This window comes from Syngnathus floridae, chromosome 9 (genome assembly GCF_059516105.1).
Source record: "Syngnathus floridae isolate MCC-2025c chromosome 9, RoL_Sflo_1.0, whole genome shotgun sequence".
Lineage (NCBI taxonomy): Eukaryota > Metazoa > Chordata > Actinopteri > Syngnathiformes > Syngnathidae > Syngnathus > Syngnathus floridae.
Genome location: NC_142421.1, coordinates 4,138,504 through 4,158,828, shown reverse-complemented (window position 1 = coordinate 4,158,828; position 20,325 = coordinate 4,138,504). Strand labels below are relative to the sequence as shown.

Here is a 20,325-nt window from a genome sequence, read left to right as displayed (position 1 = left end):
ATAAGCAAGCCTAACCCTAAGCACAGCAAAAGCGAGAGCAAGCCTAACACAAACCCTGATACACACACACACACACACACACACACACAATGATACGACAAACCCGATAACACGACTTTTCACGCACCTGCACTTAACGAGGGTGGTCGCCTGTCAGGGTGACTACTGTGGAAAGGGTTGCTTCGGACTATCCGTTGAAACTTTCAACACCGAACATGTTTGGACGGAGGATACCCTATCAATATGACCAAATCCCCTTTGGTTTCCGAGCAGGCTCTGGTCGAGTGGTTTGGTCATTTTCACGTTCGACAGGAGCTAAAACTTTTCCCGCAGGTGCACTTAACGAGGGAATCACGCGGACACTCCATTAGGTACACCGCCCTTTTCAAGTGTACCTAATAACAGGCCACTTTATGAGGGAAATATCATGGTCAAAGGTCACAGGTGTCAAGCTCTAGTCCTTGGGGCCGCGTTCCAATATGTTTTCCAAGATTCCCTCGTACACATGTACCTGATGTGCTTTTAGAATTGGAACCTCACTTTGTATACGTGGACGCATATGCAAACAATTCATTTATTCATTTTTCATTCATTTATTTTTTTTACCTCGTGTCGTGTACCTATTGAAGTGTCCTACTGGATTCCACCCGCCCTCTAGGTAGTGGCCGTGATCCATTGGTTTGCTCCGCCAAGTTGGGGGTGGGGCCACCTTATCTATTTACACATAATACTTGCCCTTGTTTGCATAGCGAGATTCCAATTCTAAAAGTGCGTACGCTCACACCTGGGATCAAACCTTGTATTTCCGAGCAAGAGCGCATGTCACTGACCAGTCGGCTATTTCGACTTGGATGTCCTTGGCCGTCTGCACTCTTTTGTACTAGTGATGTGCATTCCAGTTCAGGTGAACTGAATCTTTAGAATCGGTTCGCTCAAAAGATTTGTTCAAATGAATCGTTCGCTACACTTTCTTGTTTATTTTTTACCTACCAATTGAACTGTCCATGAGGTGTACCTAATCACAGGCCACTTCATTAGGGAAAAAGCTTAAGCGAAAGTGGTTGTGCCACAACCGCCTTCACCCCCACTTCCTGATTGGCTGTTTGATCGGTGACGTCATTCGGACACTCCATTAGGTACACTGCCATTTTCAGGTGTACCTAATCACAGGCCACTTCATTAGGGAAAAAATCATGGTCAACATTCTTATGTTTTAATTGGCAAACATAAAAACAAGGAATAAAACACCAGACAAGTTTTAACATAAATGTTTATTAAAAAAATATAAAAAAATCATATTAAAAGTAAATTTCAAACCAGCAATCTAATATGAAATTGCAGTAGATATATTGGATAATATTTAGGCGTATATATGCATACGTTATTTAAACACTACTATAAGTGTTATAAAATCAAGATTACCCAAAGAGAAGCATAATCTCCCCGTTTTGGCATAACGGCAGGATTCGTTCCCTCGCTGACCCGTTCTCGCGAAGAACTGGAAATGCAAGTCACTCACAGGTCGGTTCACTTGGTGAACGGGAAATGCAATTCACGACTCGTTCGTGAACGGGAAGTTACGTCATTTTCTTCTTCGTTTTGTTTTACGGAGAGGTAGCACCAGCCTCAATGCGCATTACCGACACCTACTGGTTGAAATCAGATGAACTGAAAAAAGAACGTTCACTATCGTTCACTGAAAAGATTCGTCCCTTTGAACGAATCGTTCACTCACGAGCCAACACTAGCACTGACTCTCCCGCTGCGCGACAAATTAATTATCCCGTTCCCGGGGAAGAAAGTCTGCGAGTCGCACCTTGAATGACTAATGTCCCGCGCACAATAACCCGCAGCAATCGCCCGGCGCCACAATGCGGAATTGATGAGCGTGTTTCCTTTCATCGAGTGCGACATTACGGCGGCCGAGCATCCATTAGCGATTGTTGTCGCCGTTCAATTAGATTGCACTCTGCCAGCACATCTCCAAGCAGTTAGAGGGACAGAGAGAGCAAGGGTGTCTACGAGAAGGCTCCCAGGGCGCACATGGCAAACGGGAGTGATGAAGATTGGTGTGAGATGTTTAGAGTGGCAAGACGACAAAAGGCTGCAGGGCAATTCGGTGTGGGAGTTAATTTAGCCTTTTTGACGTGAGGAAAATATATTGAGGAATCGTGGAGGGGAAGTCAAATGTTTTTTTTTCCATCTGAAATATAAAGGATAGACCTGAATTAAGGTGCAAAATTTGAATCTAATCAGATGACTAAACAGAGTTGACGTTGAGTGCTGTAATATTCAAGTCATATCATTCAGATGCTTTTAGCAGGAAATTACACAAGAAAGTAGCACTTTAAAGAGATCATAAAAAGTTTTCTTCAGCTGGAAGTGGGGCCTCCGATAAGGAGGAAGAAATTAGGAACAGTTCAAAATAGCAGTCAGGCTTAGTGCAACACCTTCAGGTTGCTCCTAGTAAATAAACAAAGAGACAAGTCATTATTTAACAAACCAAAAACATTGAAACACGTTTTTCGATCTTCACATCATCTCATGAGGCTATATTGACAAAGCAATTGCGGATCTGGAGAGTCCTCACCATGACCTTTACTTTGAGGTGTGACTTGATGTGGTTTATTAGAAATTAATTTTTGACATTATTATTGCTGAACCATGTCATCTCATTGACAAAAACAATTACATATCTAAATAGCTCTCATCAGTTGCAGAATAGAGGGAAATAAAACGGTGCCATATAAAAATACATTTATTCTGAACGTTTCAAAATGTACTCACAGTAAGAAAAAGGACAAACACAAAAAGTCATCGGTAATAGAGATCATGCACGTTGCTTGGCCATTGCACAAGTGGACTATAGAACAAGGTGTTTCACTTATGTTTATTTCATGTGCCAAGAAAGCTTTAAAATCACTACGACAGAGAACAATTGCTCACCCTAATATACTCTTAAATATATTTTATATAATTTTTTTTTACAATTAATTAGGGCATGCTAGTGTAAAAATGCTGACAGTAGTTGATTAATGAGACATTGGACATGGAAACAATGAATGAGTTCAAATGAAATTTTGAGATTTACATTCCTTCTTTTGATTTTATGTACACTTGTTGAGTTAAAAAATGTCTGCAGTCAGCTCTCAAGCTGTTTTGTCATTATGTTTGTTCAGCTTAGCTATGCTCCACGTGTGTTGAAGTTACACTTGGCCTCAAAGTGCCTTCGGGCTCACATTGGTGAATTACTCGTTGACAGAAAACTGCTATCAAACATTAATTGAATAATATAGCTGGTTTACGGAAATCTGTTTTGCTATGTTAGCGGCCAATCGCTAGACGTCGGTTCATGATTTGGTTGAATTTTGTTATGCTTTATGTGTTTGGGATAAACAGTTTAACAGTTGGAAGTGAACATAAACAGGGGTTCACTGTCATGTGCGTTTTTGGCCCAGTAAATATTTTAATTTGACTATATTTATTAGCCCTAACCACATCTAAAGATTTTTTTCTAAATACTTTTTCCCACTAAATACCTTGTTTCCCTGAAATACTTTCTACAGCCTCGCCTGGCGTATGAATCCTTAACTGTAAAGTTGTTACTCAACCCTATTTGTTAGAAGTGTGAAACCATGACTCGAAACGATTGCGACTATCAGCATGAAGGAACTATTATCAAAAAGAGAAGCCGACAAAGCACACAATTGCAGCACAATTGAAACACAACATTGTGTACTTACTGGGTTACAGTGTGTGTGTCTTTAGACGTTTGTACAGTTTGGATATTCCCTCGTTACAATTCTGTCCATATTCCTCCCCATCGATCCTGAGAAGAAGGAAGACAAATAATGACGCAACAGTCATTACAGGTGAAGCTCTCAACTTCTCCCCCGCACATCAAGCCGAGAAATGGAAACGGAGAGGGGGCGTGGCCTACCGACTAGTCGCTGAAAGCGAGCCCGTGAGGTCGGGGGGATAAATGTAAGTGAGGCTGTTGAGATTGTGCAGACGCAGGCGCATTTGAAAGGTGAAACAATCTCGCAGTAGTGAGCACACTTAAGGTCAGGATGAAGATTTATAAAGTGACTGTAATAATAGCGTATAAAATAAAAAGCACAAAGATAGTCACGCCAGAGTAGGGGGGGGGGGAAACATGAAACATGCGAGTACATACTAAACAAAAATAATTACAGATCTACCGAGCTCCTCATCCTAACCTTTAGTTTGAGGTGTGACTTGATGTGGTTTGTCGTGAAGAGATTTCTGTCCTTGATTGTGTTTGGATGCAGATTTAAAAAATGGAAAAAAAAAAAGAGTGAAAATGCCGATGAAGTTAATTTTTTAAATATAATTTTTTTACAAATTAAATGCCATTTAAAAAAATATTTAGTACTGCTTTTTAAATACATTCCAACACTTGAAATCCACCTGTTTCTTGTGGATGACAGCAATAAAGGAAGCACTTTTAATGTCTGAGCTATTAATCGTCTGGTAATCCGAGGGGCGACCCTGCAACCGCGTGAGCCGATGATGGATCTGACGCTCCTGGCACACCTGATTGGAAACACTTCCATCTCAAAAGCAGACTCAAAGTGAGACTTGAGGGATTTAATGAAAAGAAAGAAAAAAAAAAAGAAAATTAAATGTCTTTCACCCTGCGAGCCTGGGAAAAAAAAAAAAATAAAATCTCGTCAACAACAGTGGGTTGGTTTCACTTTGGCGACCGCTTGGAAAGAAAGAAGCAGCACTACAAAAGGTGCGAAGAAAAAAAAAAGTCTGCAGCCTTCATGTCATGTGAGAGGAATGAAATGAATCTCTCTGTCAATCAAAAGTAAGCATTGCTAAGATTTTTTTTTTTTTTTTTAATGTATTGGATCTCATTAGGGGGCAGCATGATGCTTATGCCTAGCACGTCTGCCTCAGTGGTGAGAGCACCCAAGCTTTCTTCCCCTTTTTTCTTCTTAGTCATTCTCGCGAGCTGCTTTTCCATGTCTGTGCCATTTAAATTTTTTTTTACATTATTTTGATGTTGAACTATAAAATATGTAGACTTTTTATCCTTTTTGTGTACATAGAAGAACTGATTTCAATTTTCTTTCCTATTAAACATGTAATGAATATTGAATTTTTTTTGTTTTGTTTTTTAAATCCCACCTTGGTTACATTATTTAACTGCTGTCAGGATTACAAGGGTCATATTTCAAACGTTTGAGCACCCCTGCTTGAGAGTCAGCAGGTGTACTTTGTGAGCGAGCACGCTTTGCCTAAATGACAGTCGTAAGCCTTTTGCGGCGACAGCTTCACTCGAAATCCCATATTAACGTGTCACAAACGTTCCCGCACTCCATTTCACGCTGTCACGTCGGCGTCCACGCTGTCGTTTGCCGAGTGATGGCGTTTCAAGAGAAAACAGGTGTACCTCGTTTCCTGGCGTCCAGCTGCTTTTCCGTGAAGTCCTTCTCCGAGGGAAAGTCGGCGAGGTTGACTTTGGACATGTCGTCCTTCTGACTGACCGTGCTGATCATCTCGGGTTCCTTCTCCCGACTGTCCTCCGTCTCCACGTGGATCCAAGGGATTTTCCTTTTTTGGACGGGCACAGAGCAGGATGACCGTGAGAGGATTTGACGAGAAAGGAGATGAGTATGAGATTTCCAAATTTGTGGTGGGGGGGCTTACCTTTTGAACTTGTAAATGAAGAAGGCCGCTAAGCCCACAAACACCACGCAGATCATCACCAACATGGCCGACCCGCTGTGGAGGGTGCTGGAATCCACTAGCGGTGCTAGAGAATATATTTTAAAAAGTATTTTTTTTACATTTATTCAATAATATTGTGCAGATGGGCAGAAATCATTAGAAACATCTTTATGGCAGATTTTTTCAAAAAATATTTTACAACTTTTAATTTTATGATTGTAATATTTCATTTATATTGTCTTTTAAAGACATTTATCCCTTTCCCTATCTGCTTTTCTCCACTGGCTGCTGTGAGGGAGTACCATCGATTATTCCAGCATTGCTTGAAGATGCAGCAATATCTTCACAACACAAACATGAGATTGATGGTGTTCTAACGACGACAAAACTTTCAAAAACAGATGCATCAACTCATCACATCTGTCACTCTGGGCCGGACACCATTTGACCTCCTCGGGGTGCAAAAGGAACATCTCGGCTGTCCGCAGGCTTTCCCCGGGGTCCGTCATGTTGCACTGTCATGGCTTTTTAAATGCTGACATGCGATATTCAAAGTTTGTCCCCCTCCTCTTGCTCTTCTTAAGGAAGGACTATGAAGCGTGACCTTTTGGGGATCATCTTAAAAGGCGATGCAGGCCTTTGAACGGCGACACAAATGAAGACAGATCCATCGGCGGATGAAAAGGGTAAAGCCACATAGGACCTCGTTCACGTGCTTTCGCGATATGCTAACGATGACGCGACCTCGGCGGTCTCGAACGCCTTTCCGTCCATCACGTCATCGATCGACGACTTATAAGAAAGAAGGAGGTGCGCGGTGATGCGCACGTTGTGTCGGCTGAAAGTCGAGTATGCGGACGTGCCGTCAGAGAGCCACGTACCCAAAGTTTGCTGAGTGATGTAGACGCTGACACGAGTGCCAACCTTCAACTCAAAGTGGACCAGGCCTTGGTTGAGGAGGCTGACAAAAATGTCAGATATCTGTTTAGAAACATTAAAAAAAAGAAAAGAAAAAGTGAAGCACTGTGAGTGGCAAAACATATATATACATATTTATTTTACTTTATAATATAATATATATATGAATATAATAATATATATGTTCCTCCTACCGTCTGCAGTTCCTCCCGCGTTTGCCTCTTGTGCTCATTTGGCGTGAGCACATCGGGCAGGATGAAGAGCTCCGCCGTGGTTGGAAGTCCAGGAGACAAAGACACCAGCAACTGACTGGTGTGAACGCCAGCAACCTGACAAGAAAAAATGACGTCATTAATTTTGCACTTTGAATCCCAAAACCTCCAAACTGCGAGGCAGACGTGCGATCCACTTATTTTGTGGCGAATAGTCTCAAAAAGAAAAATCTCTGTTTAATCTTTTCGATTTGAAGTTTTCTGCAGCCCATTGGACAGCAAACCAGTTTAGCCTCTGGCGGACAATTACTGTTGTCGCACTGGTTTGTTTTTGCCGCTTCGGTCTATTTGATCAAAGTTGTCTGCTTCCTGAATTTTGCATTTTTGTGGTTCCACAAAGTCACAAAAACTTCCTCTTGCACCTCTTCCACAGCATTTTCATCCATCTGTCTCTTCTAGGCTCAAATCCTCCTTTTGGCTAGCTTGTCAAGTTGACTTTCTGCATTTTTTCTCTCATCAGTTTCACTCGGTAAAAGCTGGCTGGTACACAACTTGCCGGCCATTGAAATGTACCCAACGTCTGCTTGCTGTCATCACAAATAAAGTAAGAAAAGAAGCCTTCCAAAAAACAGGCAAGATCTCCGTCACAGCCCATGAAACATGAAAGACTAATGACCCAGGGAGGTACGGCTGGTCCAGCGAGTCGCGGTTGGGAGTTGACGTACCTGTGACAGGGCTGTCTGCACCACGCGGCCTATGTCCTCCCGCCACTCGCGGATGTCAGGATTGTGCTCGTCAAGCGTCGGCGAAAAGGACAGCAGCAGCGACCTGAAAAACTCTAGCAAACAAAAACAAACCATTTGTTTCCACCGCCAGTATTTGACTCATTTTCCCAAAAGTCGGAGTTAATTGGCGTCAAGATTTTCTGTGTTTGCTCGCTGTGACATTTCATCCACGTCGGCGAGCAGACCACATATGTTGCATATTCATGTCACCAATTAAAGTTGCACGTTAACCTTTAACGGTGATATCCCTGGAATCCTGCAGCACCGTGCTTCCAGAAGCCACCTGGACCGTGACCTTATTTGTTCCCTCCTTCTGGAACGTGTACGAGATACTCCCATCCAGCGTTATAATAGGCTGCGTTAGAAACGAGACAACAGAAAGACAATAACACATCCAGGGGCGGAGCTATGTGGGGGGCCAGGGGTGACCATGATCACCAGCTGATTGGGGTAACCTTTGTCTGAGGCTTTTAAAAAATATATAATCCCCAAACATCTCTAATACTGTCAGACGACAAAGGGAGGCGGTGCGGCTGAACACAGGCCGAATGTATTTGCAGAAGCGGAGCTTGTCACCTCTGAGCTGTTGCCGATCCACCAGAAGAAAGTCAACGTCCTGATGTGACTCGGCCAAACCATCACTGTGAGATTGGTCTCCTTGCCCCTGGAGGCCACCAGAGGAACTGAAAGGTACACGCGCTCAACTGGACCTGTGGTAGCAACACATATGCAAATTAAGGTCCGGGTTAGTATTATATATATTATTCCAGTGAATAGTATTCAGTCATACGTATTTGTAATCGTGAGTCTCCCGCACTCATTTATTTATTATTTGTAACATCAAATAACATGGCGCCTTCCACTACAGGTCCCAAACCTGCGCCAGTCTACCATCTCACAGCTCACCGGAGCTACTTCCCAAGTCTGAAAAGTACTCTATGAATAAGTGAAAAGCAGAAGAGACAATGTGTGAGTATTTGATTTTTGGCGTACTGGTGATGTGCAGATAGAGCACACAGCTGTCGGATCCCAGGCTGTTCTCGGCCGCCGCCGTCACGCGGTAAATCCCCGTGGCTCGGTAGGTGTGTTGGATGCCGTCGTCGGCCCGGCTCAGGTTGGAGTAAGTGATCCGGATGCCGTCGCCAAAGTCGAGCTGGACGCTGGTCCTCGGCGAGTCTCCCTGAGGAGGGGGCGGGGAGGGGGAGCAACACCTGTCAGCCTTGTAATGGAGCACGTCCATGAGCTGCGCCGCTAAAGTGCTCAGCCCGAGTCGTCCCTTCAGGTGTGTCACAAAGGCTTTGTCGCTGCTAACACACACACGATGACAGGCAATCGAGTCAGAAAATACAACTCGAAATGGCTTGGAGTATTTTCCAAGTATCTCAAGGCTTTATTATTCGCTGCTGTCTTTTACGGTTAAATCAGCAAGCAGCAAGGAAATATTTTCCCGTTTCTCTCCTCAGAGTATCGGAAGTAATTAAAATTGCAAACAGAGCTGAACGGGCCCTGGAACCACCTGATCAAAGTAAAATCTCATCCAATGAAATCAAAGTCAAAATCTTGGCAATTGAGTGTCAACCATCTGTCTGGTGTACCTGCTTCCAGTTGTGGCTCATTTACGTATGCAACAAAATTTGGAGTGCGCCCAAAAGGCTGCTTGTTCACATGACAGTTTTGTGCGGATCTATTTTATTCTAAGGCTGTAGCATTTAAAAAAAAAAAAAAAAAACTGAAAATATGTACAAATGTTGTGATTGTGAGACAATATGCAATTATTTTTTCCCATATGTTTTTATTTATATATTTTTTTGATAAACGAATGATCTCAATTTCAATTAATTGTTCAGTGGTATTTTTTTTTCAGAACTTATTCTATTTAGTGACTGGCGAATCCCTGAAAAGATCATCATCAAACTTTGCCGACCTGCTCATCCCACATTAGATGATGGCAGAGGTGGAAAGCGCTTGGCAGTTGAGTGTCAATCATCCGTCAAATCATCTGCCCAGCTTCTATTTTGGGCTAGCTTGGGTGAAATACAGAGTCGGAATTTGTCAAAATATGAGCCCCGCAGTTTGGTCAAATTGTTGCTTCCAACCAAAATGGCAGACTTCCTCTTCAATTTCAGACTAAATACAAAGAAAATTCTCCAACAAAAATCTAATTTCAATAAAGGGCAACCCCCCCCCCAAAAAAGGGCCATTCATTGATCAGAATACGATTCCAAGAGGGCCTTGGCAAAGCCTACAGCTCCAACCCTACTAATATTCTCTTTAATAAATTAATCAATCAAATAAATAAATAGGGACGTTACGCTCCCGCCCAAGTATCTCGGTAATATTTGCACACTTGAACAGTGAACAAAAACAAAGGAGGAAAAAAAAAAGATCGCCAGATCTGTGCTGCAAGGAAAATATCCCAGAAAATAAGATTATTAAATAAAAATCAAAAAGCTGAATGCGGTCATAAGGAAAAAACAGTTGTCTGCCACCAGATGCGTTTCCACAAGAGGCCAAACAAAGGCTTGCTCACAACACCACAACATTAATCATTAGTCGTCACCACAGACGCAATAGTTACATCACTTTGTTAATTATAATTTAGTAGGTGTTGACATGCTTGAAAATTGAATAAAAGATGCTTTTTAGGGTTTCTTACCCCCAAAACACATATTTAGAAATAATTATTTGTATATCTCCAAGTGTGGGTCCTTGAGATTTTTTTTGTGGCTCTAGTTATTTTAGACAAGCCTACCAAATTTCATGTTGCGCAGTGATGCTGCCTAAATTTTCAAAGTGAAAAGGAAACAAAGCAATTTCACACTGCATGCTCCGGCTACTTACTCTTACTTTCAGACAAAATATAATCAATGGCTGCTAAAAAGATCCCTAATGTTTATTCATGATCGACAAAGCCGCATGGCGTTACCATGTGTACCGGTGTTTTTTCACTTTAATTACACATCATCAATCCACGCCGACCTTCACCGAGATAATGACTACAACTTGCCTTTTCCCTCTCATTTATAGTAAATGCTTGGAGGGAGTGAACTTTGATGAAGACAAGATTTATTGTGGAGTGCTCAAACGTGACAGCATTCAGCTTCTTCACGTAAACGTTCAAGAGTCCTAATTGGGCACATATGGGAAATCAAATAGCAGCAGCCCGATGTCAACAAAAACACAGGTGAGCTATGAATGGACCGATGACATTGTGGTGTGTATTTAGATGTCATTTTACTAGTTGTACAAGTTACTTGACCTGATTAACTCAAAGCACCTCATCCCGAGCTGCGCTGTGCATAAGGCTAATTAGCGATGCTAATCGGAGATTCTAATTTGCTTGCACTTGGTAATTAGAAGTTGTCAACAGGCATAACGAACCGGGCAAACATGAGACATCATACTTACGCTATGCGTTACTTCTGGCGCCCCCTAGGCTGGATTTTTGCATTACAACAACATAGTCCAAGAGAGCCAACATTTCTGATTTTGCTTTGAAAGATTTTTGAAAGAGGTTACTGTCACCTTGTAAAATCTTAAATGCATATTCTATTATTGAAGTGTTTGTGCTTCGTATTTTACGTCAGGCACCACAACATATATATTTAGTTTTAAAAATTTGGTTAGTTAAATACTAAAAAATAGAGCAAGACGTCAGAGGAGCATTATGTCCTCTAGGAGTGACTAAGGTAAAACATTTTTTTTATTATTATTATTTTTTATAAAAGAGTGTCAAACGGCAACTTACGTCTTGGAGATGAACCATGAACGTCACATTGCTTCCGGCGCGGGCGCTGAGCTCGCCGCTGCCGGTGGTCAAGCGAAGGCCTCGGGGCGGTCTGGAGCGACACCCCTGTCGTCTTGGCGAGTACACGCTCCTTCCGACCTCTTTGCAGTTATTGGACAGAACCTTGCGATACCTGAAAGCAAACCGATGACAATGACGATTAACCTGTGCTGACTTCGTGTCTCATTTCCAATTTTTTTTCATTAATTTTTTGAAGGACTTGATGTAAGGGAACACTGACCCGGTGCTGTTGAGGAAACTCTGGCCCGCGCTGCAACTTTTGGCCGCGCCATTTGGATCGAACCAAAAAGCGGGGGAGCACTTCCCATCGGTGCGACGTTCCCAGCCGTAGTCGCTGCGCACGGATATTAAAAAAAAAAAAAAAAGCAGGACAACTTTTACAAAGCCTGCCAAAAAACCCAAGCATCACGAGGAAGATTTTATAATTGTTTCATCGCGGCATATTTTAACGCCATAAATAGCGACAAGATTGTCAGACAAGCCCGATCAAACAGAATTTCTGACAGACATTTAAAATTAATTGGGCAATTCATTATTAATTGTATTCTAATAAGCTATTTGCAAATCGCAGCGGAGCGACAAAAAGTTCTCACTATAATTAGAGTCAAAAAACGCGGTCATATTTGCGACTCTTGGAACCTGATACTGTATTAATGCATGCAAAAGGATCTGCGCGTCTTTAATTAATGTCTACTTGATAAGCGAGTCGCTTTGGAAACATGTCAGCGAAGCAATTAGCGCTAACTTTGGGAGATTTGCAAGCATTTCATGGGGGCGAACAAGCAGTCACCATTCGAAATCGTAGGCGGTGCACTGGCATGACTCGGATGAATAGATCCTGGAGTAATCCTGGGACAACATGCAGCGGTTTCCGGGCCGACGCTTCATGAAAATCTGCTTCTCACCCATCACGCACAGCTCACCCTTCAATAAAAACACATCAAAAGGTGTTGACAGTGTCATAACAAAAACAAGTGCAGGCTGGCGGATCTGCGAGAGGGAGGGCTACAGTGCTGTGGGAGTGGCCACAATTGACTAATTATGACCCAAGCGTCCCCAAAATGCTGCTGCTCGACTCCTAGCAGGAGTTTGTAAATGTCTCAAGTCTTGCTGTTGTTACCTTGTTGTGCAGGGACCATGTCTGGTAGTCTCCATCCATGCATCGCTGACTGAACAGACCCTTGTAGTCGATTTTCATCAGCTGCCACTCTGAGCGATGGCTGAAGTGTCCAAAGAAACTGCGGGATGATGTGAAAAATGTATTTAAAATGGGGAGAATCGTTTCTTAACGATTGGATCATAACTCATTTTGGTTGTTTCTTCCTCACATGAAATGTTAGCCTGGCCACTTGTTGCTAGGCAGAATTCAGGAGGCCAGAATAAAATGAAATAAAGTATATTGATCTAATAAGGAGTTCATTTTTTGCTCTTTCTGGTTTTATCAACATTTATTGGTGGTTCTCAAACAAGCGTTGTTTGTTTACACCGGCGCAAGTTTCCGTTGCTTACGTGATAATGTGATTGTCGGATTCCGACTCCATCAGGACTCCGTCCACGTAGAGAGGCGCCAGGGAGAAAGTGTGACGGTCCCACTTCTTGCCTTCGTCTAGACTGATCCTTCATGTGACACAATAGAGTGCGACGTTTAGGAGCACAACATCAAACAACAAGAAAAATGAGGGAGGGGACGTACAAGATGATCAACGCTTTTTTTGTTTGGTATCAAACAAATGAAGTTTGGGAAGCTGCTCAAGGTGAGAACATTTCAGGACAGTCAAAAACTAAAGGATAAATGTTCCTCCCGCGTATAAGTGACAAAATGCCCGCAAAGGGAGATATGACTCAGGTTGTAGCAGTGGAAATAGATTTGGGCCGTCCTGGAAATCACCTCTTCAGCAGCTTAATCACTTTTGACAAGGGGGCGGGCGTGCGGCAGAGTAGACGACGTTACAAAGCTACCGCAATGTGAGCGACTGAGGAGGCCGTTCCTAACGTCCCATTTCCACCTTCTTGGACGTCAGATTTACATAAAAACACTCAGAGCGTCGCATCCCAGCGCGGGCAGCTGCCTCTTACTGAATTGTCGCTGCTGTAAATGATTGCGACAGTTGAGGAGCAGCAAAATTGAAAGTATTTATTCCGTATCCTCCATGTCCGGTTGAAGTATGAGAAGACCATTTTTCCTCACTCAAAGACAATCAAGGACATAAATGGAACAACTAGGCCCCACTAGTAGAAGTAGTTATTTTATTTATTTTGTTTTTTTTATTATTTCATTTTTCTTTTCGATTGACTATTCTTGCATTGATGGATGGGGGGGATCCGGTGCCCCCGCGGACACCCCTTTAGCTCCGCCAGTGCTGTAGTTGCATTGTATTACAAAAAATGTACCTTAAGCGAGATATCAAGGACACGGAATGTCGTGTACCATGGGGCTAAAGTAATTATCTAGCCCAAAAGAAAGAAAAAAACTTTCCGCGCCGGCAATTTTTGTCATCCTGTTGAGTAATAGCTGTACGCACCACAAGTGTCGAATCGGCGTGGGCGCGTGCAGCACGGCCAGCAAAGCCCCGCCGTTGTCCAGGAACCAAATGTTGTGCTCTTCATCAAAGATCTACACATAAAGAAGGCAAAATAGTTGTGTAATGACATATACTTATTCTTTCAATGTTGCGTGCGTGCGCACACCCACCTGTCGCCAGCTATTTCCTGCATCAGACGTTATGAACATGCCAAGGTTGGCGGAGGACAATTCCATTCCGATATTGCCTGGTTGAAAGTAGGGGGGGAGGAGGGGGGAGACACGATATACTGAAATGCAGCATCAACTGATAAAATAGTGAATTATTTGGTGAGTTTTTGTACGTCCTCATTCCACAACAGAGGACACATTAATGCAACTTTAGAATGTCAACGGAGATTTAAGCTTGAAGGCAAAATGAGGCGGCGTGGTATTGCGTAAAAAAAAAAAAAAAGCTTTCTAAAGTGAGGTGAACATTCACATTGTATTAAATGAAAGAAAAGTATAGACAAAAAAGAACCTAATACAAACTGATTCATATAAAATGTATTGCATAGTCAAGTTAAGAACTTAAATGTGACATGGTAAAGGGAAATAACACTTATGACTATCAGTCGTCAGCATTAAAAAAAAAAAAGACCAAGAACGATGTGTAATTCATACTTAAATCAAAATGTGGATCATAATGAAGGTAATGGGAACAGGATCATACAGTGGACCCATCACAAACTTGTGATTTTTTTAAAATGTATATTTCAAATATTTTAACAACATTTAAAAAATATGCTTTTTGATATTTTGTCTAATATATATTATTTATTCATCATGATTTTGAAGGGTTCAAAAAAGTGCTTTTCCCCCCTAGTGCTTTTATGACAGGCGTCAATTATGTAACTTTTGTCCCTGGTGAAGAGTGGAGGTCCAAAGTAAACCAAAATCAGCAAACAGGACAACATATTTTATCAAATATGACACAAATAAATAAATAGCAAGAAGAAAATAGCCTACCTGTGGCAACAATGATTCCCGGTACCGACTTTTTGCTAGTGATGGGTCCGGACGTGTAGGGATTTTCCGACATCTCCAGATGAAGATGCAGTGAACAAAAAGGCTGTCAACAAAAGCAATAAGATTAATAATGGCGTCACATCACCTGCGGATGTAATTATGTATCATTTTCGGCAATTAACCGGAAGCGGCCGTGCCTTCATCAGCAGAGAGAAGAAACAAAAGCCATGTTTGTTGCCCCCCAGAAAAAACCCCAATGAGGAAATACAGGCCATTTAATTTTTTTTTTTTATAAATGCAAAGAAGCGTGTAATTAAAGTCTCTCAGGATGTGACGCTAAGAAACGGAAAATCATTTCCACTCCTTATGTAGCATATTGGAAAACATCAATAGGGCCACTGAGGTGAAGGCAGGCTGTGCAGGGGAGCGGGGGCAGGGGTCGGGGGTCAGTATTGAGGTCATTGCTGCAACAAAGTGAAATGTGAAATATAGCTCTGGGTGAAATTCAATACACAACATATTTCATGGAGAATCCTGTAACCAACCACGACACAAATGAAATACATAAAAAAAAAAAACAACTTATCGGGCGTCCGCTGGATTAGTTGCACTCCATTGGGTGTGCTTTAGCCAGCAATTTAGCATCATTAGTGGACAAATAATGGCATGCTGTTGTTGGCTTGTTAACCGAAACGCTAACATTAGGCGAATAATAGGCTGTGGCGCTAATGACGCTTAGCAAAAAGGTCAACTGGGAAAAAAAAAAGTGCAATTTTTGGTCCACAAGCAAAAATCAATTTGTTGGGTTCTTCTGATGGGCTACAATTAATTTTTTTTAATGTGGAGATTCCACAATACCATGCAGTTGAACACGACATGAGGAGAAGAAAAAAAAATCAAACACGGTGTCAGGAAGGAAATAAGTTGCATATATCAGCTGATGACTCGGTGGCAACGCATCTATTCTTCGTAATATAATTCAGTGTAATCTAACATTCATTAGCCTGGCGCAACAGCATTCGGTGAATTGAAGTCACACGGGTTAATGGAAAGTCTGCCCCCCCCCCAGAAACGACACCTAATGACACGGTGTGACTTACACGGATAATAAAACCATTCCAGCGCCCGAGCTTCCCCGTTGGTCTTAGAGGGAGGTTGGTGGCAGTGAAGCCAAAGCGCCCACCCGCCGGCCCCGGCAAATTTGGGCCGTAAATCAAAAAGCATCTAGAGCGCATCCCACGAGGGCGAAACGTGAACGAGCGCATCGTGCTGGGCTCACCGTCACGCAGTGGATGCTGTTCCCGGCCACGTCGGTGGCGGGCGCCGGCAGCAGGGCCCACGTTTGACCTTTATTGTAAGTGATGAACGTTTTGACACGGTGGTCCACCAGCTTGTTGGCCAGATACATGCCGCTGATCCCCTCCACCTGGACACGATGGTACGTTCGGAAAAATTGTTGTATGAATCTCCATTAAAAATTCTAAGCATCAAGAATAAAATAATCAAGCAATGTGACAACCTTGTAGAAGTCGACCAGCAGGTTTCCAGTGGGTCCCCTGGTGGTCCTGAGATTTTCCAGCGAGAGGCTGAAGTAGACGCCGGGCGAGTCGGAGATGTACAGGCTGTACGTGTGGTTCTGGTTCCATTCTTGGACTGCAGCAAACACTTGCTTCTCATCTGTGCTAATGATATGCATGTCCTGTGCATAGCGATGGGATAGCATTAGCCGTGTTAGCTTGGTAACATTCCAAAGCGCTAATTGATGGATTTAAATTCAGTTCAGTGATTTCATTTCAGCTTGAAGGAACGACTGATTGAATTTTTTTTGTATTAGGTGGCCATCTAACAAAAGACAAGATTAGAGCGGAAGTGTTTCTTATCGACACTTACCTTGGGCAGACAATATTTGGGCAACTGCATGCGTCTGAACGGTTCTCTCATGTAGGAGACAAAGTAGCTGGCCCGTCCAGTCTTGGTCACCTTGAAAATAAAAAGGATGAAAAAAAAGATCAAATAACCTCTTGGGAAAGAAGATGTTGCTGCAGCTTGGGGAAGCCCCACGATGTCAGATATCAATTTTTTTCATTCTTGACATTTAACATTTGAGTGGGATGCCATTTCAGATGCAGTCAGTGGACACGCCCACAACAGCTTGATTTTTTTTTGAAGACTTATTTGATGTATTTGGTTTTTATTTTTTTATTTTTATTCAGATTTGGCAGGATTATTAAGAACACCGTGCTCTGTGGGATTTATTGGTTAAGTCGTTTATTTTCACTTCACGGAACCTTTAAGACACATGGCAACGCTTATAATATGGCAACCCAGAAATAAATGCAGAATATATATAATTTAAGCTTTTATTTAAGGAATCTTTTTCTTGTCTGTAGATTCTCAGAATGCGACAAAGCCCCCGAGAAGAATTCCACTGTTAAAATGTCTCCACGGGAATCCATGGAGTGCCTAACAAAGGCGAGGGTGCAACGCGAGGACGATCTCGTCGAGGAAAGTGACAAACCCCGTCGCCAAAGCGCGGCGAGGGTTGCGAAAAATGCGCCGTTGAGACGTGCAGGTTTGACAGTTAGAGTGGTGGAAGAAGTCGCTGGAAAGGCGAAACAAGACGCCGATGCTTTCAAGGTGTCAATAACAACTGGGGCAACTGTAGCGTTGCTAAACTTTTGACAGCGACGCAATTCATGTCTTCACTGGGTACCCTGACATAACATGAACACAACTTTGGATCTATGGAGGCTGTCTGATATAAAAAAAAAAAATAGAAATGGGACAGGAGGCTTTGTTTTGTCTCAAAACATACGCGAGAGAACTTTCAGGCAGCCGCGAAACAAGGGCGCCGAGCGGAAGACGTCTCCTGAAGGAGGTGTACTGTATTTTTGTTTCACAATTTATGACTGCCTCTCCAAATATTCCCACACGGTGTCAAAAGCGAGGCAAAAATGGCAAGCACAACACAAAGGCTCATCATTATCTCAATTAGTCCCAAGCTAAGTGGCGCTGAAAATGATGTTGACTTTATCTACAGCGTGTCTGGAGGACCTTAATGCACTCGCACTTTTCCCATCCACTTAGAGGGAGGCCCCGGCCAACGGCGGCCCCGTTTGCTTATTTTCCAATCAAGTAGAAGGATGGTGTTTGTCCCCCCTACACACTACATTAGGGCCCTAATGGAATAATCTATCGAAAATCAATGAGTTGCCTTTTCTCAGGCCGCATTTTTGAGGATGTTGCACTCGAGCGTTCTTTCTCTTCCCGCGGGAGCGTGCAGGTGTTGAAGACTGCTTCTTTGGTTGTAGCCTCAATCGATAACCTCATTACTCTTTGTCAAGTTAAATTCAAACCCCCCCCCCCTTCCGCCGGCAATGAAAGTCACAGGAAAGTCGTCGTCGTGCGGCGTACGGCGTTGCCTTGGCAATTTCATCTGGGCTAAATGCAATTTTATCGAATGAGCGTTTCTGAAACTCGCCCTGGTCGTATTTATTTATTTATTTACTCCCAGTCTTATGATGCAGACATTCCAATCAAGTCTGCGAATGAAGTGAAACTGGGTCAGCGCTCAAAACAGTCGTCGTTTCCTGCGACATCATTTTAAATTAAAAGATTACATCTGCGGCTTGATAAATAAATAATAATATGACAATACCATACAATTCTATTCAATTATCGAAAGAGCAAATGTCTCGTAATGGGGCGTAAACGCCAAATCTTGCCCCCCCCTCTTCAGAATCAGACTCACTAAATAGAGCAATTTAACAGTTTGTTTAACCAACGGAGCACGATAACGCGCAAATCGAATTCAAAGTTAACGAACGAAAAACGAAGTCAGCAATCGGCCGACAGGGATAAAGAATAGGTGACAAATGCGACAAAGTCATTTGGGAATATTTTCCCGGAAAAAGTTCCAAGGAGGTTTTTTGTTACCATGGCGATGAGGGAATGAACAGTTTTTCATCTTCAAGAAGATTAACCTAAACTCCTTTAATGATTAGAATAGTATAAAATGCCCTTGCCACCTAAAAAAAAAAAAAAATCTGCAAAACTGTGTAATAAAAAATTAGAATTCCATTGTCCCATGTATTCAGCGTAACATGCATGAGTGAACGCATCAAGCCCGCAAACAGGAGGGTGGAAATCAATGAGAGCGGAGGTCATCTGGAAAATTTAATTCTAATAATGGCCCTGACGGCTGCTGTCTAATTGGAGTCAAACGTTAACTGAATGGCATTAAGGACACGGCATGCTTTATTCACCGCTTCTTTCTCACTTTTGTGTGTGGAAACATGCTCTGCCTTGGTGATGAGTTGCAACATAATCAAAAGGCACAGAAGGGAACAGGTGTGTTTCGGGAAGCCATTATGAAGATTTTGATGGAAAAGCATGAATTGGATGAAGAGCGGAAGGGAAAAAGAGGAGCGGCGCGGAGTAAAGATGACCTCGGAGTGTGATAAAAAAGGGCAAAGTAATTGATCGTCACGCAGACCTGAGTGAAAACGTATTCGTCTTGCACGACCAGCGAATTGGTGTCCACGTGTCCCGGGAAGAGGTACTGCCTGTTGGCCTCCGTGCAGCGCTGGGCTCTGCACTTCACGTACTGAGCACCTGCGAGATGATGCCAAAGGAAATCAATCAGGAGTAAATTACGAATGTTTCACCTCAAGTCGGGCTTGTATGCACAGGAGATGTCACACTGATTCGCAAAAAACAAAAAAAGAACACATTTGAAATGTTACAGCACTGTAGCTAGTGGTTAGCGTCGTTTCCTCGCAGTTCAAAGGCACTAATTTGGAACCGCGGCTAAAAGCTCCACCCACTTTTCAAATAGTTATATGTTAGCTTCAATTAAGACAAAATTTTCTGGAAGCACTTTCAATTCTGCAATGGATGTTAATTAAAAATCTCAGCACACAGTGAACAATGCAGCAGTCACTCCCACAATAAACACTGATGCCACATGTGGCTTGTGAGCATTACCTGCCCAATGAAGACAAAGCTTGCGACTGCGCATTAAAGCGTCGTGCGGCTTTGAAAGGGCGACACGCTGGGGGACGATTTAAGTCGAAAAAAAAAAACATCTATCAACGAACAAAAACCATCTCCCCCCCTCCCCTCCCATTCTGCATCACGACACTTCAGGGAGAGCATCGTGAAGAAGCGGGCTAGCGACATCGCTCCGGATAAAAAGCCTCAACGTGCGCCACTCACGGCCTTTGGCGATCGGCGTCTCGATGTGGACCACGTCCGACTCTCGGTCCAGCCCCATTACGGCCCTGGCGGGAAGTAAGAGAAGATGGAGAGTCTCGTAATTGCGCAATCTCAAAGCCATAAAAACATGTTGTTGCAAGCACTAAATGAGCGCCT

General features: G+C 42.8%; 1 protein-coding gene across 4 annotated transcripts in view; it reads right to left on the bottom strand.

Moving 5' to 3' along the window:
- Nucleotides 1–1,359: 1,359 nt before the first annotated feature.
- The window catches only part of sorcs3b (sortilin related VPS10 domain containing receptor 3b), an 81,269-nt gene continuing 62,303 nt past the window's right edge, over nucleotides 1,360–20,325 (bottom strand). For 2 of the 4 annotated variants that reach the window (XM_088385534.1, XM_088385535.1), the window contains 23 exons: nucleotides 20,170–20,234; nucleotides 19,448–19,566; nucleotides 16,843–16,932; nucleotides 16,472–16,651; nucleotides 16,232–16,378; nucleotides 14,953–15,055; nucleotides 14,116–14,192; nucleotides 13,946–14,037; nucleotides 12,933–13,040; nucleotides 12,544–12,661; nucleotides 12,214–12,347; nucleotides 11,644–11,757; nucleotides 11,364–11,535; nucleotides 8,609–8,795; nucleotides 8,192–8,325; nucleotides 7,847–7,970; nucleotides 7,556–7,668; nucleotides 6,813–6,947; nucleotides 6,582–6,681; nucleotides 5,680–5,785; nucleotides 5,424–5,583; nucleotides 4,221–4,290; nucleotides 2,741–3,829 (listed from right to left, as the gene is read on the bottom strand). In XM_088385534.1, coding sequence (XP_088241660.1) covers nucleotides 3,765–3,829; nucleotides 4,221–4,290; nucleotides 5,424–5,583; nucleotides 5,680–5,785; nucleotides 6,582–6,681; nucleotides 6,813–6,947; nucleotides 7,556–7,668; nucleotides 7,847–7,970; nucleotides 8,192–8,325; nucleotides 8,609–8,795; nucleotides 11,364–11,535; nucleotides 11,644–11,757; nucleotides 12,214–12,347; nucleotides 12,544–12,661; nucleotides 12,933–13,040; nucleotides 13,946–14,037; nucleotides 14,116–14,192; nucleotides 14,953–15,055; nucleotides 16,232–16,378; nucleotides 16,472–16,651; nucleotides 16,843–16,932; nucleotides 19,448–19,566; nucleotides 20,170–20,234 — 2,713 coding nt within the window. In that variant the 3' untranslated portion in view covers nucleotides 2,741–3,764. Of the gene's footprint in view, nucleotides 2,464–2,740; nucleotides 3,830–4,220; nucleotides 4,291–5,422; nucleotides 5,584–5,679; nucleotides 5,786–6,581; nucleotides 6,682–6,812; nucleotides 6,948–7,555; nucleotides 7,669–7,846; nucleotides 7,971–8,191; nucleotides 8,326–8,608; nucleotides 8,796–11,363; nucleotides 11,536–11,643; nucleotides 11,758–12,213; nucleotides 12,348–12,543; nucleotides 12,662–12,932; nucleotides 13,041–13,945; nucleotides 14,038–14,115; nucleotides 14,193–14,952; nucleotides 15,056–16,231; nucleotides 16,379–16,471; nucleotides 16,652–16,842; nucleotides 16,933–19,447; nucleotides 19,567–20,169; nucleotides 20,235–20,325 lie in introns of those variants that run through there. The other 2 variants (XM_088385533.1, XM_088385532.1) reach the window with 2 other exon arrangements.